At 44.6% G+C, this 22076-nt stretch overlaps 1 protein-coding gene across 1 annotated transcript in view; it reads right to left on the bottom strand.

The window, feature by feature from the left end:
* The window catches only part of ENPP6 (ectonucleotide pyrophosphatase/phosphodiesterase 6), a 29609-nt gene extending 14254 nt beyond the window's left edge, over positions 1 to 15355 (bottom strand). Inside the window, exons 1-2 of the mRNA XM_085311379.1 lie at positions 14862 to 15355; positions 3335 to 3514 (exon numbers count right to left, since the gene is read on the bottom strand). Coding sequence (XP_085167505.1) covers positions 3335 to 3514; positions 14862 to 15099 — 418 coding nt within the window. The 5' untranslated portion in view covers positions 15100 to 15355. The remainder of the gene's footprint in view (positions 1 to 3334; positions 3515 to 14861) is intronic.
* Positions 15356 to 22076: the final 6721 nt, after the last annotated feature.

Genomic DNA, 22076 nt, shown 5'->3' with positions numbered 1-22076 from the left:
ATGAAGCAGTTGGAGTGTTTTGGGTTACATCATCCACTGAGCTGAGCAGGAGGAGCTCTATAAAACTTTTGAGGAGCTCTATAACGTTTCTGAGGAGCTCTGCAAAGCTTTGATGTTGGTGATATCAGCAGGTTGCTCTTGCACTCCCCTGGAATTTCACCATCCACTGGAGAGTCTACTTCAGAAAGACAACCTGGGCTGCGAGACTGCACATTTGACCTCAGATACAGTACCAGCTGTTGTATATTACTTGGCAATCAAACATCTAGAAGATGCATAACTTTTTGCCCCTGAATGGAGACCTGAAGAACAGAAGCTTTTTAATAAACACACTGTGCTCATCTCTGAAGTAAAGCCCTTTGCGCCTGCAATGAATAGAGCAGAAAAACAGTCCTACCAGCCAAGTGCTTACAACGTAACATTTTAACACAAACAGTGATTAGGACACCCAGTGCTGTGGTATGTTTGCTCCTCCACTCCTAGAAGTAGCCTAGTCCAGATGAATTCTGCCTGCAAGTCATCTGGACTCCGCTCATGTCGAGCGTGCAGATAAAGTTGTGATGGATGGGTATTCGCTTTTGACTGCTCTTCTGCTTTGTGTCCCTATTTGTTGAGGTTTAGATTTTCTTCTTTTAAACATTGAATATGCCTAAGGGAGGAATACAAGGAAGAATATGAAGCTGGAGATTTCAGATTCAGCCTTTGCAAAGCCTTGGAAGTGACTCTAATGAGGAAATCACAGTGATACAAGTCAGCTCTGGGAATTAGCTAGCTGGCATTCGTAACACATTTGCATTGTTTGATCGTTCTCATTTGGATCATCATCTTCACTGCTGGCTAGCGAGAAAATACCGTCTTCCAGAACAAAATGTGATGCCCTTGTCTCTACACTTCTTTTCTTGTTAACAGGCTCCCAAACTTTTCCTGTTTGGATCTTTATCAGATTTACAAGATTCATTACTAGTGGAATAACCTCAGGCTGGAAAGTTAATTACTAATAGCGTATCATTCTCAGTACAAAAGTCTGTAGGACCTTCACCCACCTTGATTATTAAATCCTTATATTTTCTTTAATTTCTTTTGGGATTGCTTCCCCATAGAATGACATTTTAAGAAGTAAAGCCTTAAAATAATAAATCTAGACAATTCAAATGTAATTCAAACAATTACACCCTTACTGTGGAATTAGAAGTCAGTTCAAAAATCATAAGGGAAGTAAATTTTGTTGCATTTGGAGTGACACATTTATCTCAGTTACAATTGGACTACTAATTCAGGCCAATTGCCCTGTAGTTTAGTTCAATTGCTCTAAGGTTTTCCCTAGTTCTCCCTCCATGACCAGCCCTTATTGCCTGTGTATCCATTGCGACCACATACATGCTTAAAAAACAAGCATGTTCTTAAGCATTTGCTGAACTGAGGCATTAAGAAATTTGCTCAGAGTTGCCTGTCACAGATAATAATTAATGACAGAAAAATGTACCTGTCACAGTCCCCAGATAAAATGCCAGATCTTTGCAAAAACTCCCTTTGGCATCAGCAGGACACAGCTCCACCCTCTGGGGCATAACAAAGTAAATGGATACATTTACCACTGGGAAAAAGGATGCTCTACTGTTCCTTGCAATTTTCTGCTAGAAATACTACGTGTGTGTGTGTGTGTATATATATATATACACACACACATATATATATGTGTATGTATGTTTATATACACATATATGAAAGGTACGTATGTGTCTGTATATATGCGTATATGTATACATATATATACACACAAACATATATCCCTCATTTGTCTTCTCCTCAGGCACCATTCAAAAGCTGAGAGGTCCTTCACCACTCAAAAGGCTACATGAAGGAGTTGGGTGAAGTTTAATGGTATTTAATGAAAAGTGATACTGTTCTTTCAGACTTCAGCAGCTTTCCATAGACTAGAGAATCACATCTATTCAGTACAGTTCTATTGTAGTTAAAAGTGAATAGTCCAGAAAAACAGATGTTTTAATAACTTTTAGAACAATTTATATATTCTATTTGAGATACTACATGTAAGACTGATATATATTAAGACATGAATATCAAGAAATAATTAAGATCTTTTTATATATAGTCTTTCATATTTGATTTGTATATCCTACTATTTTCATTGCTGTTAAGTCATTTGGGTGATCTCCAGAAAGAAGCTGCTTTTTTGAAGGATGATCCAAAATATCCTCTCTGGTCTGCTCTTCCAGTCTGTTGGATAGCATCTGAGTCAACAAGGCAACGTTTCCTTCCTCAGATCTTTTCTCTCTTCAGTACTGTGGAAATGATCTGTGGCTAGTTTTTGAGTGCACCCATCCTGGTTTGCTCTTTCAGTCCTTTCTCAAGAACTGTGTATTTTTTTTCCTTCGGAAGCGCATTAGCTGCATTGCATGGGATGAACGTGACACGGCCCACGTGCACTGCGATGGAGGCGATGGGCTGGCTGGGAGCCTGTGGAGTGAGTCAGCAGCTGCTACTCTGCCCACTGTCACTGGCTATATTCATACAGTGTTTCTACACGTGCTCCTTTAGCCTGCAGTTATACATACAAGGATATTTGCATATTGCATATGCATATTGCAATTGCAAGGTCAAAAAGGTGAGAAGTTGCACATCTTGCATGTAATTTGATCTGGCTGCACAACTAGGACATTTATTTCTATGCAACTGATTAAAAGGATAACCTAAGGGTATAGTCCTATTCATTAAAAAAGACTTGTTATTACATATCCCTAGTGATTTCAGTGGAAAAGAGTTGGTCTAATACCAAGCAAACTAGGAGCAGAAAGGCCAAGCCGCACCAAATGAATGGCTAGACTAGGGGCAACTGGTTCCATGGCTGCATTAGTTACGAAGGACAGTGAACACGCTCGCTGCAGCTCGCCGACCAGTGCTTGCTTCCAGCTGGGGTTGGCCCAAACATTTGGGAAGGATGGTTATTCTTTAACTCTGATCAGTGACCTGGTCTACAGCACTGCTCTGTGAACAGCTCATCATAGTTGGGGCTACAGGTGGGCAGGAGGAATGAGCAGCTGTTACAGGAAGGGACGCTCTGCAACCAGCATCATCGCCGGAGGTAACACCAGCAGGAATACTGTCACCGGCCACAGTTCAGTCACCTCTAAGTGTGCGCAAATTCTGATAACTGAACTAAAAAGAACTGATTGCTCTAAGTGATGAATAACGTATTTATAATTCTTGTCTTTACTTCATAACTGTAGCGTACTGAAGAGCCATCCTACAGAGAATGGTGTGCTTAAACGTAAAGACGCATCATTAAAAGGGTAATAGTTTCTGATATACTAACCTGGCCAGTAATACATAGAGACATTCTTCTTTTCTTTCATCATTGTGACCCACAAAGGCTCTGATCCGTTCCACCATAGAGGTAACAGGCTTTCTTTATTCACACCAATATCGAAAGATACATTCGTAGTTGGGTCCCACATGTAATTTCCAATCATCTGATGGACTTCACAGTGGCGACCTACAGGAGGGAGTATAATTAGATTTGTGTTCTCCAGAAGAAAGACACCACCAATACCACATGCTCATATGAGACCTCCAAGTAAATCAGCTGAAAAGCCATGGTATGAACTCAGGAACCTTTCACCTTGCAACCGCTCATATGATCTTCTTGACTCTGTTACCTTTTATAAAGGTTTGCTGGATGGCAGTCTGCCAGTTTAGCCATCTAAAAGGTAACTGCTGAAATTCCCTTCACGGTCAGTGAAAAAAGATGGCACCTGTAGATAATTCGCACCATCCTATGTTAAACATCTAAGATATCTGGGAGGAGTTACCCTCTTGATGTGCATATTACTTTCTTTTAATTACAGAGAAAGGTCACATAGTTAGCTCAGTTTGAGACAGCCAACTTCTGGACGGCTAAAGCAAGAAGTGAATCCCACAGCCCATGGCCTACTCAACATGCTGTACGCAGCCTGCACAAACAAACCGCTGTGGTGGCAGCCCGCGCGGATGCCACATGTCCGACTGACATTTGGCTCCTTCTAAGTATGCAACATCTGCCAAGTCTGAGGCTATTTTAAGGTACTCATCAGCATACAGAGGACTGCAGGAAGCAGCCTGTAAACAGGAAAGGATAAAAAGCACTCTCTGGGAAACTCGCATTTCTTCTCTCTTTCATCTAATGCTTTGCTCAATACTGATATTTAGACATCACAGTTTATTTAATAGTGTTGGAAGAGAATCAAAACAATAAAAAAACTACACAGATACTTCTCAGTCATGGTAAGGAGCAAGGGAGTGAGGCATGACAAAGCAGAGGATAGGCTTGTCCTCTCCATCCTCACCCCACTACACAAGGCTACCGAGTTCACTGATACTCTTTTTAGAGCAAGAACTACGCATCAGGCCCCAACAAATCCAACTCAGGCTCTATATCCCTATACAGATGTAGAAGATACAGGTACACCTTAGGCACAAGCCTTGGGCCCATAGGAAATCAGGCCAGAAGGTCCAAAGATGTGAGGTTCTCTCAGCATATTAAGTCAATCTGCAGGTCAGTTAACAAAAATGGAGGAAGGACCACTGAAGAATAATTGGTACTGAAAGTTCATGATTTCCTCATCTTGAAAAGAAACAACTGATGTATATATATGAGATGCTTTTATCATTAGCCAGTGAGTCATAGATATTGAGAGGATCTGGACAACAGGCCTTGATTGCTGTGAAAATAAATGTGGTGAGCAGAACTGAAACAACCTCAATATGCTTTGTTTTGAAAAGGCAGAGGGCTCTAAACTTTGTGTACATGTCACCTTGGAATGGATTTTGAAAATCCCCTTTCCTTCTGTAGAGTATTTTATTTATGCAAAACATTTCCTCCTTCTCAGAGTTGAAAAGCAGTCCCAGTCTGTGACAGCCACCATATTCACTGCATTAAAACAAACAGGTCCACAGAAAACTAGTGGACTGGAGGGGAAGAAATCTGTCCTCCTTAGGCTACCAATAGCTTTCTTTGCTATAAGTCTAAAAAGCGCTGGTAGCAAGCCTCTCGAGTACATAAAAGCTCCAGCCTTACTCCTTGGAGAACTACATCTCTTCAGCTTCTTGAAGTCCATATACTCCTGAGCCCACATCAACCTGGCAAACTGTGTGCAGGCAGCTGGTGCCAGCCTGGGAAACCTGGAGACTGGCGATGAAGCTGCTTGGCAAGTCACATATTTATACATCATACAATCTTCATATAAGAACAGTCACCTCCATCTGCTAGTGATGCAAACTCCACGCAGGACCTAAGAGCTGAACCATCAGTTCACTTTAAGGGACAGAACAGAGGCTGTACTTTGCAGTGTTGTTGGGAAATTTAATTAACTGTGTATAATAGTACAGGAGAGTATTATTTTGATCATCACATTAGACAAGTTCATTCTTCCAGGGACTTCAGCACTCTTTTTTACTGTTGCCTTCACTTAAAAAAAAAAAAAAAAAAAAAAGAAAAGAAAAGAAAAAAACTGTCAGTTGCTGTTTTGCAAAAATAACTGTATCTGATGGATTTCAAAGAGCTTCTATGCACAGATGGTTATGCTCTTGGAGAACCCTTACAACTAAAAATAACTGCAATACACGTACAAGACACAAGGCAAGAAAGATTCAAATTTACTACAACTCATTGTATGAAAAGGTATAAATATTTTTCTAGTTCACAGATTCAAAAGCTAGAAGGGACATTCAGATCAGCAGACAGACCATAAGGCAGGACCATTTAATGCTGCCTAGATCCTGTGCTCCAGAAAGGTCCCAGACCTCCCCAGAAGACCCCAACTAGCCAACTAACCTATTTCTCCCTTGGGCTGCTCTTCCCAGCAGTTTCACATCAGCAAACACTGTTCAAAAAGTATACCTGTTTTCTAATCTGTTTTTTTTTTCCCCGTGCCTTGCCTGCTTAATTTAAAAGTCCTGCAATAGCTGGCACTTCTCCCCCAAAGACCCTTGTGCCGAGAATTAAGGTCAACTCTCAAATTTCGTTCGGGTCACCTGTGCAACCTGAGTTCTTTACATCCTCTGTTTTAAGTTATTTTCTCCAGCCTGAGAAAGTGACCTTTGGTGGTCTGCTTTTTAATGATTAGCAAAACAGCAACATGGTGTCAGACAGTCACCATAACATGCAGAATTTATTATTGCTTCCATTACTGTAAATTTCCTTTGTAATCAAACATTAACTTAGAAGTTTCACAGGTAGCAACAGGGCAAAAAGCAAATGCAGCAGGCAGATGTCATCAGTTAAAGTGACTTCAATTGCAGTGAAAAAAATACCTCTTCCTCAAGCAACAGGGAAAAACAAAGGCAGTACAGTCTCTAAGACTCTGATAACTGCAGTATCCCTCTGGAAAGGGGCCAGCAAAAGAATTTGCAGGTCTATATGCTGCAACTTACTTGGATACAACATTTTTTACAGCATTTATCTTTCCTTAAAACATATTCCTATGTTTCCAGACACTTTTATCAGCATTGGAGAGAATCTATGCAAAACAAAGATGCATTTCTAAAATGAGACGCACAACCAGTTGGCCACTCAGAGCAACACGCAGCAACGCCGATCGCTGAGCGCCCTGCATCGGCCACGCGAGAGGTTTTGAAATCAGAGGACGCGTTCCTGTGAAATTTGCCTGCTTCCCGACGGCCTCTTCCTGAGCTCACTGCTCCAGGTCTCCGAGAGGCCTCTCGCTGACTGCAGGGACGGCGAGTAGGATCGCTACCCAACCGGGCACATCGCACAGGGAGCACCCACATCTAAATCTACTTGAGAAAACACTCTTCTGAGATTCCCCAATACCTTATTTTTTTTAAAAAAAAAAGGAGAGGCAACGTGTGACAGACACGTGATACTATACCTGCTGCACTGGGCAGTGAAATAGAGGTAAATTCTCTCTGCACGGTGCAGATCGGATTCATGATCTGAGTGCCCGAAATGCACACGTTAACCAGCACAGCAAAGGTACCATAATCTGTACCCACGTGGCATCCACCCACTGTTAAACACAAATACCTACGTAACATGCATGCAAATACCTACGCATGTAATATGCAATACTGTATATATGCCCAACAGCTGCAGCGAGGCTTTTTCTCCCGAGTCCCCACCATGCAGAGGGAGCAATGCAACTGCAGGCCATGGACGAGCGACCGGCAAAACCACCGCGCGCGTCCACGCACACCCTGCACCGTCGGACTTTCAGCCCGCACCATACCCATTTCAGCGGAGGCGGTCGCTCTAATCGGTACGTATATACATGCACATATATCAGTGCGAATTGGGCCTCAGCTGCCGAACCACAACATCTCCCCAGGTTTTTTGTGCCGGGCATGCGGGTAGGACTGCCCGCAGCTCCTGGTGCTCCCCGGGGCGAGGGACGCGCGACCTGCCAGTGCTGCCCTCACGAGCCGCACGATCCAGTGGTGCCTACAGGTCTTCACCAGAACCGGAGCACAACGAGACGAATACCTTCAACCTGTCCACAAGCAGGGCTAGGCAATCAGGAAGGTTATTTTTCGCCCATAAGGATATCTGGTCCTTCAGAGCCTGGCCTGAAATGTAGCATCCTTGGAGCACTGAGGCTCACACAGTTTATCTGGTTAGCTAGGAACCTTCTTCCTCCTGCGAGGAGGCAGAAACATCCCCTTTTCGACCGGCCAGCACGGCGCTGCCTGCTTAGAGCAGACGTGGCAGCGTGGCCGTCCCTCGGGAGCGCAGGCGGTAGTGCAGCTCTCGTTCACCCTTCTCCACGTGGGAGCAAGAAAGCCCAAAGGTGGAAATAAATAAACAAAAAAATCCTAGTGCTAAGCCTTAACTGGGCTGGAGGAGACCACAGCTTGTGACAGCTAAGGGGGACTCTGGTCTAGATGAGGTGGCCCTGCCATCTGCAGGCCCTCAGGCAAAAGTGGTACCTGCAAGATGCGATGAGACAGTTCAGGTTCCCAGAATAGCTTGTTGGCAAAGACTTTCCCTTTTTTCTTTTTAATGACCCTGTAAAATCAGACAGAGCTAAAGCAGAAACACCTTTACCATCAGGCAAGGAGCTGTGATCCAAGCAGGATTCTTATAGCGAAAAGGCCAGAAAAAGCCTCTCTGCTGCACACAGCATATTTCTTTTTCTAAATGGGGGTTCATTTGGTTGCATGAAACTCTTCATTCAACGCTTCCATAATGGGGCCAGGGCTGGGTGCACACGAACAGCTTCCAAAGCACCTTGCTTGGGCTTTGCAGAGGGTTCCTTTGGGGGAAGGCAGGTCTTGCTGCCGTGGAGAGGACATGCTCCGGACTGCACATTGGTCACCTGAATTTGGGTGCTGCCACAGGCTCAGGGACCAAGCTGGGACCCCTTCCAGCAGGCGAGCTAGAAAACGGGGCCTGAGCCAAGCCAGTCTTTGCTGCTACTGATATCTATGGTGGTTAAAAGAGGGGGAGTGGGGGGGGGAATAATTAAAAAAAATATAAATATCCAGTTCCCTTGTCACTCATAGTGCTCTTTGAGTCCTTTCATTTTTTTCTCAGCTTGGACAGGGAAATTGAGAAATTTTTCCTTTATTTGTCCTGGAAATCAATTTCCCTGTTGCAATCCTACTCCTGAAATTTTTATGCCTCAGATATCATTTGGACAGACAAATGTTTATGTAGCTGAAAACTGCTCTTCGCTGAAGTCTCATTTATTACTTTAAAGAAACCATCCTTCATATTTTTTTAAAAAATCTGTTTTTTTAAAAAAGTCTCATATTTGAGCTGTGTACAACTTTCCTCAGCTGAACAGAAATTGTCAGCATCTTTCCTGGCCCAAGTTGTACCTAAACAGATAGCAGAAGCAAGGTATCTACTAGAACAGTCTATCCTCCAAACTTTTAATTTTCCATGACTATAAAGGTAAGAATAACATTGATGTGAATTTGACCACTGCAAAATTAACTGCTATACTTGTCCAGGTAGCTCTACTATTTTAAAGCAAGCGCAAAGTTCTCCTGTGGTGGAGTGAAAGACCTCCTTTGCTCAGAGCTGAGAAATGACACAGCAAAGCTAATGAATAATTGTAACTGCAGTTGGATTTTAGTAGTTTACTATACCCTTGTACTGATAAAAGCTCAAAGGACATGCTCACGATGGTGGTAGTCAATAATTAAGCAGGGCAGTCTCTATCCTTCTGTTGCAATACATGGCTTGGGAGAGCGCTGCTCGAGCGGCTTAGCAGCAAGCTGCTGGGACCCTGGATGTCGGCTGCAGCTGTGCGCTGCCCCGGAGGAGGCCTTCCTCCCGCTCCCAGGCTCTTTAGCAACTGAGATGCTGTGCTGTAAATCAGGAGAGCTATCACAGCAAGTAATAAATCTGCAAGCGTGTCAGAGGATAACACCTGAATGAGCCAAACCTGGGAGAACTGCAGGGACGGGAAGGTACTGGGTATTTGCTCCTAGAAAGCGTGGGATAAATGGCCCTCCTGAGTCCCCACTGCACACAGGAAGGGCAACGTACGTTGAGATTCACCGTGCTCAGGGGAGAAGGGGAGCAGACTAACTTATGCATCAGACCACACATTCAGTAGCAAAGCCCCTCACCAGTGCAGTTTGCCAATGCTGGAGATGAGGAGTGGAGGAAGAACACTGCTGCAATAGGGACAGTGGAGACCCAAGAAAACATGCCTGGCAGAGCTGACCTCAACCATCACCATCTCTTGGGCCTGCCATATTCCCTCTCTTCCTCCTGACTTGTTGCTGCCTCTTGGGAAAGGTGAGAGGACCCAGCATAAGGACCTGCCTGCAGGTGGGCACAGCCAGGCTCCCAGGCCACCGCCCCAAGGAGGCATAGTAGGAGCTGTGCAGGAAAGGAGGAGGTGGTATGTGCCAGGCTGAGCCACAAAGCAAGGGGAATGTCAGGAAGCTTGTACTTCAGATGTGCTGTTGTAATTGCAAGACAGCCCTGCAAAAGTCCGTGGGCCTCATCCTGGCAGCGGGGTCAGGAGACCTGCAGCTAGAGCTGTCTCTGTTCAGCCTCCTCCTCTGTTCTGCAGGCTTCATGGGGCCTCACGGCCTCTCTGCCAGGTATTTGAGATCAGGACCTCATGGAAGCAGGGACTCTCCTTTTCTCCACGAAGGGGAAAAAAAAAAAAAAAAAAGCAGCTGCCACTTTTGGAAGCGGTGCTGCACAGTTGACCAGAGAGCTGGCTTGTCCTGAAGAAAGACCTGCCAGAAAAGACTTTATATGTTGTTAGAACCTTGGAAAATAAATCCCTGCTAAGTTTCCAGCTTCGGTGTGAGGTACTGATCACTGTTGCTTATACTGGCTGGGGCTTATAACGCAAGGGGCCCTGGCAGGTTGTGCCTGGCCAAGCAGGGTGTCCTCAGCAGCTCCCAGAGCAGACCCCCAGCTCACGCTTCTAGTGAGGGAGGCCCAAACCTCTCGGAGTAAGCAGCTTTTCCTCAAAAGATATGGCAAGAGCAGCCCTGAAGTAACAACTGTAGTGGTCGTGGAGAGAGAGAGAGATCTCAGACTTTCCATTTAGTTTGGCTTGAAAGTTCCCTGCAGAAACAGGCCAAGGCAGGGAAAGGGAAATATTAAACTCTCTAAAGCTCTCAATAGGATAAAAGTCTGAGGTGGCTTGTGATCTTAATTCTTTTCTTTGAAAAAACAAACAACACATGGTATGATTAAGCTAACCTTTTGGGACAACCATATTTGGATTCCTTCTTCCCTCAACTGCCAAATCGACATCTAACCCTACAAAGCTCCTCAGACACATACGTCAGCGCTAACAACTCCTTTTACCTATTTCACGCTATGCCTTTCTGCACTAATGCAATCCTGCCTCTCCCCGGTGAGTCCCTTACACATACACAGCTATAAGGCAGCACAAACACCAAATTCATCCATCAGTTTCCCTAACAATTTGCTTTGAGGGTGCCATTAAACCTGTAAGTGGGACTCAAGTATTGAAGAGCTTTTGTCGCTTTTATAAGATTTGTCCTAAGAACCTTCCTCTTCTAAAGCATCTCCTACTATAGTATTTTTTTTTCCATTCTCAGCTTCCCTCATTCAGTTGGTGGGTATCTGCCCACAAATAGGACCTCTCTGCAGCCAGAGTCCTTTCCTGTCTGTACTCATGTCTCATCTGGGGTCTTTAGGAGAAATGTCCCCTGTGACATTATGGAAAAAGTTAGACTCACCAACTGCAATGTCTTTAGTTGAGAATGAGGACAGTCAAGAGGATACCGGACTAGCTGCTCAGCTCCTTAAAAAACAACCCAGCCACTGAGGAAACTGCCTCAACACCTCTGTGGAAGCCAAAAAAACCCCAAGAAACATAGTAAGAGTGAAGATGTTGCAAAAGATTGTTTCCAAAGAGTAGGCTTTGAGGTAGTACGTGCTTGGGCTACCATGCATATCGCCAGATCTTCACAACAAAATAATTCCTCAGGTCACTCTGAATCACACTGATTTCACACAGGTAAGCCAGACCTCCACCACTAATCTTGTTTCTGCATTTTTGCTTTTCTTTCTCATGATTGCAGTAGGTTTGGAGGACAGGAAAAGTCTTCTACCTGTATCCCAGGCCTGTGCCACTCCATGACACTCCAGTTAACACCTTGTTGTAGGTTAACATTAATAGAAGATTTAAGTAGGAGACCTAGTTTATTACCAGAAGGGCTAATCCTGAATATTACCGTCTTTGAATAGCTGAAGTCTGAGGATTAGCAATGTACATTTTCTCTTGTTACATATTAAAGGAGTATGTACAAAAAAAATCCTGTACTATATTATGGACAGCCTGACTCCTGCCAGAGCTCCATGGCTTATTCCACTTAATAGCCAAAAATTCTGATTTTAGCCCACTCACATTTCAACCTGTTTGTTTTTATCCCTACTTCTGTCATTCCTTTGATCTGTCACTTTTGGCCACTGACGATGCTCTGGTGGTCCCCAGCCACAGCTTTACATCAGCTGCAATTTGGAAGTGCCTCTCCAGGAGGCAGTGAGCCCCTCTGGAGAGCTCATTCCTCTCTCTTCTGGTGCCACATGACAGCTACGTGGCTGTGGGGGAGGCGCTTTCTGCCACTCCCCAACTTTCATGCATCTTGTTTGCCTACGTTGTGACCTCTCGGTGAGCAGACTGTATCCCCGCTGTAGTGCTTTTATGCACACACCGCCACGGTAAAGGTAGCTGCGTGTATTCCTAAGCAGGTTGGATGCAGTTTCACAAAACCTTGTGAATGATCAAGTGTTCATCGAAACGAGCAGCGGGGATATAACGAACAACGCAGAGATGGGAATGAGCGGATGGGAATAGACATTTCTTAAGCTGATTTAGCTGAGAAAGCTAATACACTGCAAAACTGCATCCACAAACACTAAATTACAGCAGCTTGGAGGTTAGAATGGGAGCTTCTTAACAGCTCATGGCACAACAGTTAGGACAAGACATGAAAAATAACGTATCCTCATGTCCGTGATTTTTCAGAAGAAACCACAGTGACGTTTAAGCAGTAGAGACATATGAGTTATGAGATCAAGTATGCTTTCCAGGGCCTGCACAGTAGCGACAGAGAGACAGTTGCTCACCAGTCACTTAAACTTGCTACAGCACGATGCTAATTTCACCCTATCTTACTATATTTTATTCAAAAGCCATTTCAGCTTTGCTAATTGAACCTGCATACAGTGAACATCAAATAGGCCCAGCTTTTCAGTGACTAACCCTTTGCCTTCCTGCATCTGCTGCATGCCAGTGCCCTAACCCCACCACTACCTAAAACATGACCTCTCCTTTCTGTAGAGCCTCTATCATGGTGCTGGGGGTAGAGAAGACACCCCAGCCTTGGAACTGACCATGCTGTTGGGTCAGGACGTGGCCACAAGCTACACCTGCCCCTGAAGGCCTGGTGAAGTCTTGGTGCCTCCAGCTCACATTGGCCTAAATGCTTCTGAGCTGCTTTGGTTCATCACACAAACCTGGTCCTTGGTTTTCTCCTGCTCTGTTTAATAACGCATGAGTCACAGCAGTATGGAGGATAATTATCCGCAGTTAATTCGTATTTGCAGAGTGCTGAGATCCTTGCCATGAAGGCCAGAACAACTATGAAGAGTTTCGTCTCCAATTGTCTCATTGCTTCAGCCTGGGGTGTGAAAACTGTGGTACTTTTGAACATGAAAAGATTAGTAATTTTTATGTTTCACCATCTAAAACAAAACTCCTTCTTCGCAAGTACTAACAGGATGTTTTTGAAACTTCCTAAACAGCTAATTATAGACTTCAGTCTGCACAGATGCATTTAATAGGTGTGATGATTAAGTTAGGATTAAGGAGAGAAAGTAGCTATTTTTCCCTGTTCTTTTTAACAACTTTGGCAAAAGTTTTTTTTTTTTTTTTTTTTTTTTTAGATATATATGAAGTGTTAACTTAGCTTGCCTAAGTACACCTAAAGAAAGTGGTCCACAGTGGAGTGGCACTTATTTTTAGTAGTGAAATTTGCTCTGCATTCATGCAGTTCCATCAAACGATTAAGAAAACTTGCAGCCATTTTTTTTTAGTTTTTTTTTTCTCCACCTCCCAAATATTAAATTAGCATAAAAGGGCAATTTTCTCTCAGGGTAGGGAGGAAGGGGTTAAGCAGTTTTGAAACAAGCTGGGCACAATTGATGTCAGATTCTGTCTTACAATGGCATCTATGTGCTTTCCCAGCAAGCAGTATATAAACTGCCGGGCATTGCATTGTTCTAGGGACAGCACAAGACACCACATTTCTAGAGAAGAATCGATTTTATTGCTGCTTCCAGTTAGCTGGAAGGTCTTGTTTGTTTTTGCCATAGTTATTTAATAAACAGGCAAACACAAATTCAATACTTCAGGGGAAAAAAAAACAAGCTTTTCTTTTTGGTTGTTTACTTCAATTTTATTTTCCAGGTGTATTTCTGTGGCATAAATAGCTCGTGTGTGCTCTGTACACATTCCTAGTGTCACTGTAATTATGTATCACTATAGTTAGATTAGAAGGAAGTCAGCATTAAAATACATTATGGAAATAGATTGACCTTCACAAAAATAGGACTGTTCTCCCAATTTTCCAAAAGCTTTTCTTTGGCATTCAGAAAAAGGGAAGCTGTTACTAGAGGAGCAAGAGCAAAAATTCTCAGCATTTCTTTATTTGGCTATTTCACCCTAACTTACAAATACAAGGACCTAGGGTAGAGTTAAGACAGGGACCTGTGAAAGCCAAATGTCCGTTCAGTTTAAAAAGAAATGTAGCACTGAACTTTCTAAAAGAGACCTGCTGGCTGAAAATAAGACATGTTTTAGTCACCCTCACTTTACGTGCATTTTTATTAACTGAAAGGTCTCTGAACAGGCTCCAGAATTATCTTCCATATGTTTTCCACTCAGTTTTCTATTCCAAATGCAGAAGGGAAAAAAAAAAAAAAAAAAAGAAAAAAGAAAAGCCCTTAGCAGCGGCCTTGGAGAAGCAGGGAGAAGGATTTTGCCCGGAGCAGGGCGAGCTGGCTGCCCCGCGCTGCCTTTGCCCGGTGAGCCCCGGGGCTCCCGGGTGCAGGAGCCCAGCAGCCAGCACGCTCGGGAAGGAGGGAACTCCTGGGAGCCCTTCCCAGCGATATTTCCACTCTTACCAACTTCTGGGGAGAACAGATTTGCTTATCTTTTCTGTCTAAGCAGAAACACCGAGCTGCAACACTTCAGGACTTTAACCCCCCCCACTCAGGGTACCAGCTAGAAGCAGAACCTGTGTTATTTTCACGTCTTTGTAGGCAAAGGTGACAGGGACCCGACCTCCACATCAGCAGCTGAGGAACTTCACAACAAAGAAACAAAAGCACTCACCTGTCATCAGCGTGTAATAATTTGGATAGGAAAGACTTGGGAAGTCTGGAGTCATGTAATCCACCTTCACCCCCATGCTCACGATGTCCTTAAAGCCTGGCAGGGACTCCAGCTCCTTGTCATCGAGGTAGTCGAAGCGGAAGCCGTCGATGAGGAACACCAGCAGCTTTCGGTGCGCAGCAGCAGCGGTGGCAAAGGAGAGAGCAAGGAGGACAGCAAGGGCCACACAGCTCCCCATGGCAGGCAGCACTGCCAGGGCCAGGGAGCTGTGAGGGATCTGCAGCAGCTTCAGGGCTGGCCCTGGCACTGCTGTCCTCCCTCTTGCTTCCACCGCCGGGGTTTAAAGCTACAGCACTGCCTCGTGCGAGCGTGAGGCGCTTGAGGTTACAGGTTAATTGCAAACAGATGATTAACTTTGATTCCAAGAGGCGAGAGGGAGTGGAGGAAAGAGCCTGGTACCTCTGTTATGAGAAAACACGTTGCAGTGATGAAAAAAACATTGTATGAAAGTAATTGGAGATTGCAAGCACGCTCCGGAAATCAGTCCAAGTGAGTGCTAGCAAATGCTGCCTTCTGGCTAACGAGAGAAAACAGAACGACGCCACGTTGGTGTGTGCAGGGGCTGTCTGCTGTCAGGAGGCAGCATGTTCTCTCGGACCTACCTCCAGATCAGGAGCTTCCACTGGGAGAGGTCTCACAGAAGGGAAAAGTTTTCCTTAAGGGAGGGCAGCAGATCTTCAGCCACATGAACACACACTTTCTTATCTTTCTTGCAGTGGCTTTTAATAGAAACTCAGGCTGAGGTTAAGACAAGGCTGCTCTCCAGTTGGAGGGTTAGGGTACGTGAGCTCAGGTTCAGCATTTTGTGAACGCAGCTCTACCACGGCCACTGAGTGGGGGCAGAGACAGCGTGGGCTCGCCTCTGCCCACAGAATAACCATGCAGACGTACCCATGCGGACCCTGTCATCTCCACCTCGCTCTGTGTTGTTAGAGGACTAATCCAACTCCTAACAGTAACAGAAAAAGCTAGTTTTCAACATAATACAGAACAAACTATACATTTATTTTCTGGCTGCTGCTATTGTTGTCATTACTGGTAAGAGTCAAGTGGCTTCAAATTTCACATTGAAAATAGAAAATTATTCACATTTTAGTCATAAGCTACCACCAGGTTCTTCTCCTGCCAGCCACATGAGCCTAGCCATGCCTCCAACACAAAGCCACAGTCTGTCACAGGTTTTTGTCATATATTGACACCCTTTACTTACCTTTCATTTGTTTTTCTCAAGTAAAAGACATTAATAGTGCTATATTAATTCTAGAACACTGCAAATGAGGAGGAGCTATCTGCCAGACAGAGGTGGGCTGGGAGAAAGCATAACATTTGAATTTCTCAGTAAAAGGAAGGGAATGCAGCTCTGGGGAGGGGCGTTTCCAGCCATTCTCTCATTCATTGTGAAAGGGCCCTCGCAGATGTTGACACCTGGCCAAGGTTGCAAGAGCTGGCTGCTGTCCAGACATCTAGGTTTGACCTTCATTTGCTCTTTGCAAAACTTTCAGTTGCACATCCAGTGTATCTAGCTGCCTCTTATTAAATATTGGACCGACGCAAGCTCAGAAAGATGGTTTTCACCCTCCCTCGGAGACCAAATCTTCACTGTCTTGTTCCAAATGATTATTTACACCTGTGCAAAGAGAGTGCAAAAACAGCCATGTTCTGGCTTGCATTTTATGCTGCTTTGTACTTGCTGCCAGAACCTCTAAGTAAAAGCAGCTGTTTGCAGGTCATTGCTTCCCTGCCGCTCCAGAGGCAGCATGGCTAGGTAGCTGGAAGAGGTGGTATCATTGCTCTGGCTGAAAGGGACTTTCAATTCAAGAAAGTACTGTGAAATATTCTCCCGGAGGAAGAGGTGCCTAGGTACTTCATGACAGAAGTTTTTCTGACGGATCAAGAGAAATTGGGAGGAATTCATTCAGTTCAGCTGGGAGAGGATGGAGGGAGACAGAGCATGTTCCAGCCTGCTGTCAAGCAGGTCTGCTCAGTCTGGTAAACTTGAAATACTGATGCTTAGGACTCAGGATCTTCTCAGTCAAAGTCCTTACATGTTCTTTCTATCAGTGGATTAAACACGTTCCTCGTGGACATCTCCCACTCCGTGGCTTTGCCACTCATTCATTTGCTTCCCTTACTTTTCAAGTTCCCTTCTTCTTCTCCTGCCACCTCAGAGCTTGGTGTGTCCCAACGCTTGGCACACGTCCTCAGACAAGACCCTGACCCAAAAAACCCAGAGCATTTCTGAGCTTGAGCACAGAGCTCTTTAGAACAAGGCAGCGAATGAACCAGCCCTTCCCTCCACCCTTATAGCCCTGGTGCTGTGGGGCTGCTTCTGGCCAGGCATCTTTTACCAGGCATATGGACTCTGCAAGCAGAAACGCAAAACTTGAAAGCATACAGCCATTACTTGTTGGCTAATACACACAGCAGTTGGCTGGAACTAATGTGGCACTCAGGAGAGCATTAACGTGCTCGCCATACCCCATGCAGGTGCCTGATGAGCCCCTAAGGGCCAAGCAGTCAGTCATGAGGAAGAGTGTTGGTGACTATTGCTCCTTGAAACAGGTTAAGCCTTGATTTTACTGAGTTGCCATCTTTCTAGTCTCCACTTTCTTGTTTTCAGCGTTTTCACACAGTATTTACCTCTTAGAGCCTTGAGTTGCTAACTGTTACAATCTTGACGATTTTACTTTTGTCCATTTTTTTACTTTCCTTATCTTGTTTAGCTTTAGCTCAAGTATTTTCTCACAGTACAGCAGCAGTTTTCTCAGTAAAACCAGGCTGGGGCACACAGCTATGCTGCACCCCACGTCAGCTGAGCCCTGGTGCCGTCAACACACCTCAGTGTCCACAAAAGGAGAGATGGACTCTCTCTCTCTGGTCCCCAGGCCAGTGGGACAATAACAGGTCCAGGACCAGACCTTGGTACAGACATTGCCCTGGAGACTAGGGCAGTACTGGTGTGCCACACCTAGAAGTGCTGTCTTTCAAATCTTTTTGCAGTTCAATCTCTCATGACCAGACCCCCTTTGAAGCAAATTTCTTACGAAAATACAGCCTATCCTATCTTTTCCCTGGTACATGGGAATCCTCAAAAATATTGACCAAAATAGGAGAAACTTCACTACTCCCAGAAGTGTGAGCATGCCAGTGAAATGCAGCACAGCCAATCCCAAACATTGGAGACCTGGAGCTTGGCTTGCTACAACCATGGATGTAAACACACACGATTAAAAAGTTTGGCTTTCTTTGGCAACTCTTTCTGAGCTTGTTCTATGTACTTCTGTCATATGTTTAGATTTTTTCCCCCAAAAAACCTGATGGCTAGAAACTTGCAATTTCTTTCAACTGAGGCATGCATTAATACATCATTTGACTTCAACAGCTGGGATTTGAAGGAAAGCACTTGGATCATGCAGCTTGAGATACAAGCCACAAGAGTGGGTGATCCTGGCAGCTGAGCGGTATTTTGCCAAGGTCCCAGTCTGTGCAAGGCCGTCACTGCTGCGACGGCCTGGGGAAGATGTTGCAGCTGTGTGCCTGAGCTGGCGGCCGACGTGAGGGGCTGGTGGGCAGCTGCCCGCCTGCAGGACTGCACCGTGCTGTACATCACGCCTACAGAGGGCCGCTGCCTTGTCTGGTGTCTCCAGGCACCCTGTGAACTCTCCTCACTCTGCCTCTTCATCCACCTCCAGAAATGAATAGCACATCCTACTTCTTCTGTCCATGGACAATCCTCTCAACCAGTGCAGGGACAGACTAGGACATGGCCAGTCCAGGAGAACCTCAGAGAAAACATTTCTACTAGCATTTACTAAGGATTTTCACTATAGCAAAAGCTGATGTGATGGACTTGGAGCTTTCTGTAATAGTGTCTCTTCACCAAGCTAATTCATTATAAGATAATTCATTATATACGTATTTAGGTTGAGTGAATTCAGAAATGTGTCAAGGAATATGGAGGGAGATATTATTATACATCACTTAGCAAACCCTTGAGGATGTTCACTTCGATGTCTTGGCTTGTCCTCTAATGGGTGGTCTCTGGGCTTGCCCGCAGGTCTCAGCGGCAGCAGCTGCTCACAAAGGGCTGGAGTGATAATCGAAGGGAGACAAAGGGAATGGCAGCCAGAGTCCAGGCTGGAGACCCACCTTGAAACGATGGCCAGAAGTCTGAGGTTGCTAGGCCAGAAGCCAGGCATCCATCACGAGATGATACAAAGATATGTATTTTTATTATTTTATGACATTAAGAAACAATAATTCAGTTTCAAGAGGGTTACAGCTGACAGGTTGACAGCTCCTGAGGAAAAGCTCTACCTGAACCAACCTAGCTGGATAACTACGTGCAAGGTATCAGTGCCTGAGGTCTATTTGAGAGTTCGAGACTCACAGGTTTCCACTCAACAAATAACAAGAGCATAATGCCCGAGAGGGGTTAAAGGAGTATCGAGCCGTGTAACCATGATGCCGTACAATATGAAATTGTGTTTCGGCAGACAATCCCCCTGAAGAGAGGGACTGGAGCCAAGCACTCTTGCTTGGCAGGGACGTACCCTAGCAGTGCATTTTGTCCCTGCCAAGCAACGTTGATTTGCTATGGTTCACATTCATTTCTGAGCACCCTGTCTGTGCAAAGCCCCCAGATGGCCTTGGAGGCTCAAGCACAACAATATTTTGATACAGATGCTCTTACAAAAGCTATCAGAGCCTGAGCTGGAATCTGGAGACAACAGTTCTCACAAGTTAGCAATAAGACTATGTTTAGCAATGAACAGCAATAAAGCATGAATAAAATAAGTAAAATCTCTAACCTCAATATTGTACACAAGGAGATACCCCACTGATCAAAACTTTGTTTGAGACAAGTTTCTCACCACTTAGATCGATCAACAAATCCTCTTGGCAAAAAGCAATTTTCCATTTTTGGAAAACTGATTCCAGTGTCCTTCAATCTCTTGTTTCTTTTTAATCTGCAGGAATCACAAGGACACCAATAGAAATGAAAGAAAATTCTCCAGGCTTATGTTGGAGGTTCGTTTTGGCTTGTAAAGTGAACCATCCTCCCCCACAAGCAGCTCAATCTGTCCAGGAGCACATATAAGAACAAAAGTTGCTAAAAGTAAAAGATAGTTTCCCTTTTCCCCAGGGAAATAGATTATCTAAAAGGGAAACTTGTCCTTTTTCTGCTGGAAAAGACAAGAAAGCATAACATGACTCATTGTCAGCTTGCAATTCCTCTTTATTTCCTGTTCTTCTTCCACACAATAGTAGTTAAACACCAGGACAAACACAATTTGACTTGCTTCTTCCCCCTCCCTCTCTCTCTCAGAGAAGAAGGCATGGCCATCTTCAGACAAAAAAGGCCTTGAGGGGAAAGGTAAATTGCTTGTTTTTCTTTGAAGAGGAGGAGGAGGATTTGTGTCAATCTGAAGTTTTAAGGGCAGAATTCAACTGGACAAAGTTTCTTCGTTCTTTTCCTGCCAAATCCAAACTAAAAACATCACAGGTTGTGCCAGCCCCTCTGCTGACTACCACAGAAAACCTCTGGTGCTGTGCTGACAGAAGGTCTTATGATGGTAGAAGTCATCTGCTGCAGAAGTTCAATAGTACTGGTTACAAACCTAACAATTTTGCATTGCTTTATATATTCAAAGGTTTAAGTCAGCATTAGCAGCATCTTTGCTTCTGTTTTGCACATTCTTATCCCTATTTCTATAGGGAGGGACTCATTAGGCAAAGCACCTGCAGCTCTGTCAGATCTTTTGGGCAATATTTAAATTCAAGTCAGTTAATCCTGCAACCTATTAGCATGCATTACTTCGGTCATGAGGAATTTAAGACATATGAGACGCGTTGCTTCTGCTGTCAGTCATGTTATGGGTGCATACAATAAAGGAATGTCAGTTACAGAACATTTCAAAGGTAGAAACTCCAGCTTTCCTGGACAAAAAAATGATTTTAAAAGAATGGTTTTTCTCAGCTTCTTGACACATAGGTTTCCTTTAACTTACCTGACTGACACAAGACTTGCCTTACTGGAAGTGTCTACATGCCAGGTAATGAGTACCTCAAACCGGGACAGCAGTGGCACCTCTGGACAGCAGGACGAGTTAAATATTCTTCGGAGCTTCTCAGTCCAAGTAACCATGCTGTTTAGGGAACAACTCTCCAGACCCCTTCTTCCCTCCTTCACTGAAATGGTCAAAAGTCATACAATAACTTTGCTATTGGAGAAAAATCTAGTGAAGATGGAGAAACTTAACAAACTAATGGAGATCCCTGCAGTGGTTTCTCATTCCCTTGCAAGAGCACAAGGAGCCTCGGTGGCTCGGTGACACATTGTCCATGCTGCCCTTCCCTTGGACACACCCATGATGCCGCTCTTCCCTTGAGGAACAGGTTGTGCTTCCATGAAATGAAATGAAATCAGCAGAGTCAGGTTCAAAACAAACAAAAGGAGGTGACTCTTCACACCAAAGTTGCACTCAGGTGTGGACTATCTTGTCACTGGAGACGATGACTGTTAAAAGCATACATGGGATGAATTCACATTTATAAATGTACATCAAGGGCTGAGAGACACAAGAGACACAGCCACTGGCTGGAGAAGTCCCTGAGCTGTGAATTGCTGCAGGTGACAGGAGCATGCTGGGGACGCACCCATACGTGCCTGCTCTGGTCTCATGCTTGTCCTCAGGCTGCCCCACCACCTGCCGCTGTCGGCAGGATACTATTAGACTTTGGTCTAATCCAGTACAGCTATATTAGTGTTTTATGTTCTTATGAATGGTTAAGAAGAGAAAATATTTATTTAGGAAGAAAACCTTCTAAGTGCTTTGACTGGTGCTGTTACAGCCTGTTACATGACCAGCACTCTTAGTGACTTATCTCAGGGAATAGCTACCACTTATTCTCCTCCTTTCAAAAACACAAAAATCATCCAAACTGCTGCTGCCAAAGTTCACAGCAGAGGCGGAAGAGAGCTGGGCAGATGGCAGGAGGGAGCGACATCTCTTTGATGAGACCAGGCAGGGTCAGCTATGCCCTAAATCCACCAGCTGCTGCTGCCCAGGAAGAAGGGCCGCCTATCTCCAAGGCTGAGGTGAGGAGCAGGCTGGATATAGTCCAGCATCCTGTGAAATAACCCCAGAACAT

This window comes from Rhea americana, unplaced genomic scaffold, assembly GCF_003343005.1.
Source record: "Rhea americana isolate MKP2758 unplaced genomic scaffold, rheAme1 scaffold_34, whole genome shotgun sequence".
Classification (NCBI taxonomy): domain Eukaryota; kingdom Metazoa; phylum Chordata; class Aves; order Rheiformes; family Rheidae; genus Rhea; species Rhea americana.
The sequence above is the reverse complement of the archived record's forward strand: the minus strand, read 5'-3'. Positions and strand labels throughout refer to the sequence as shown.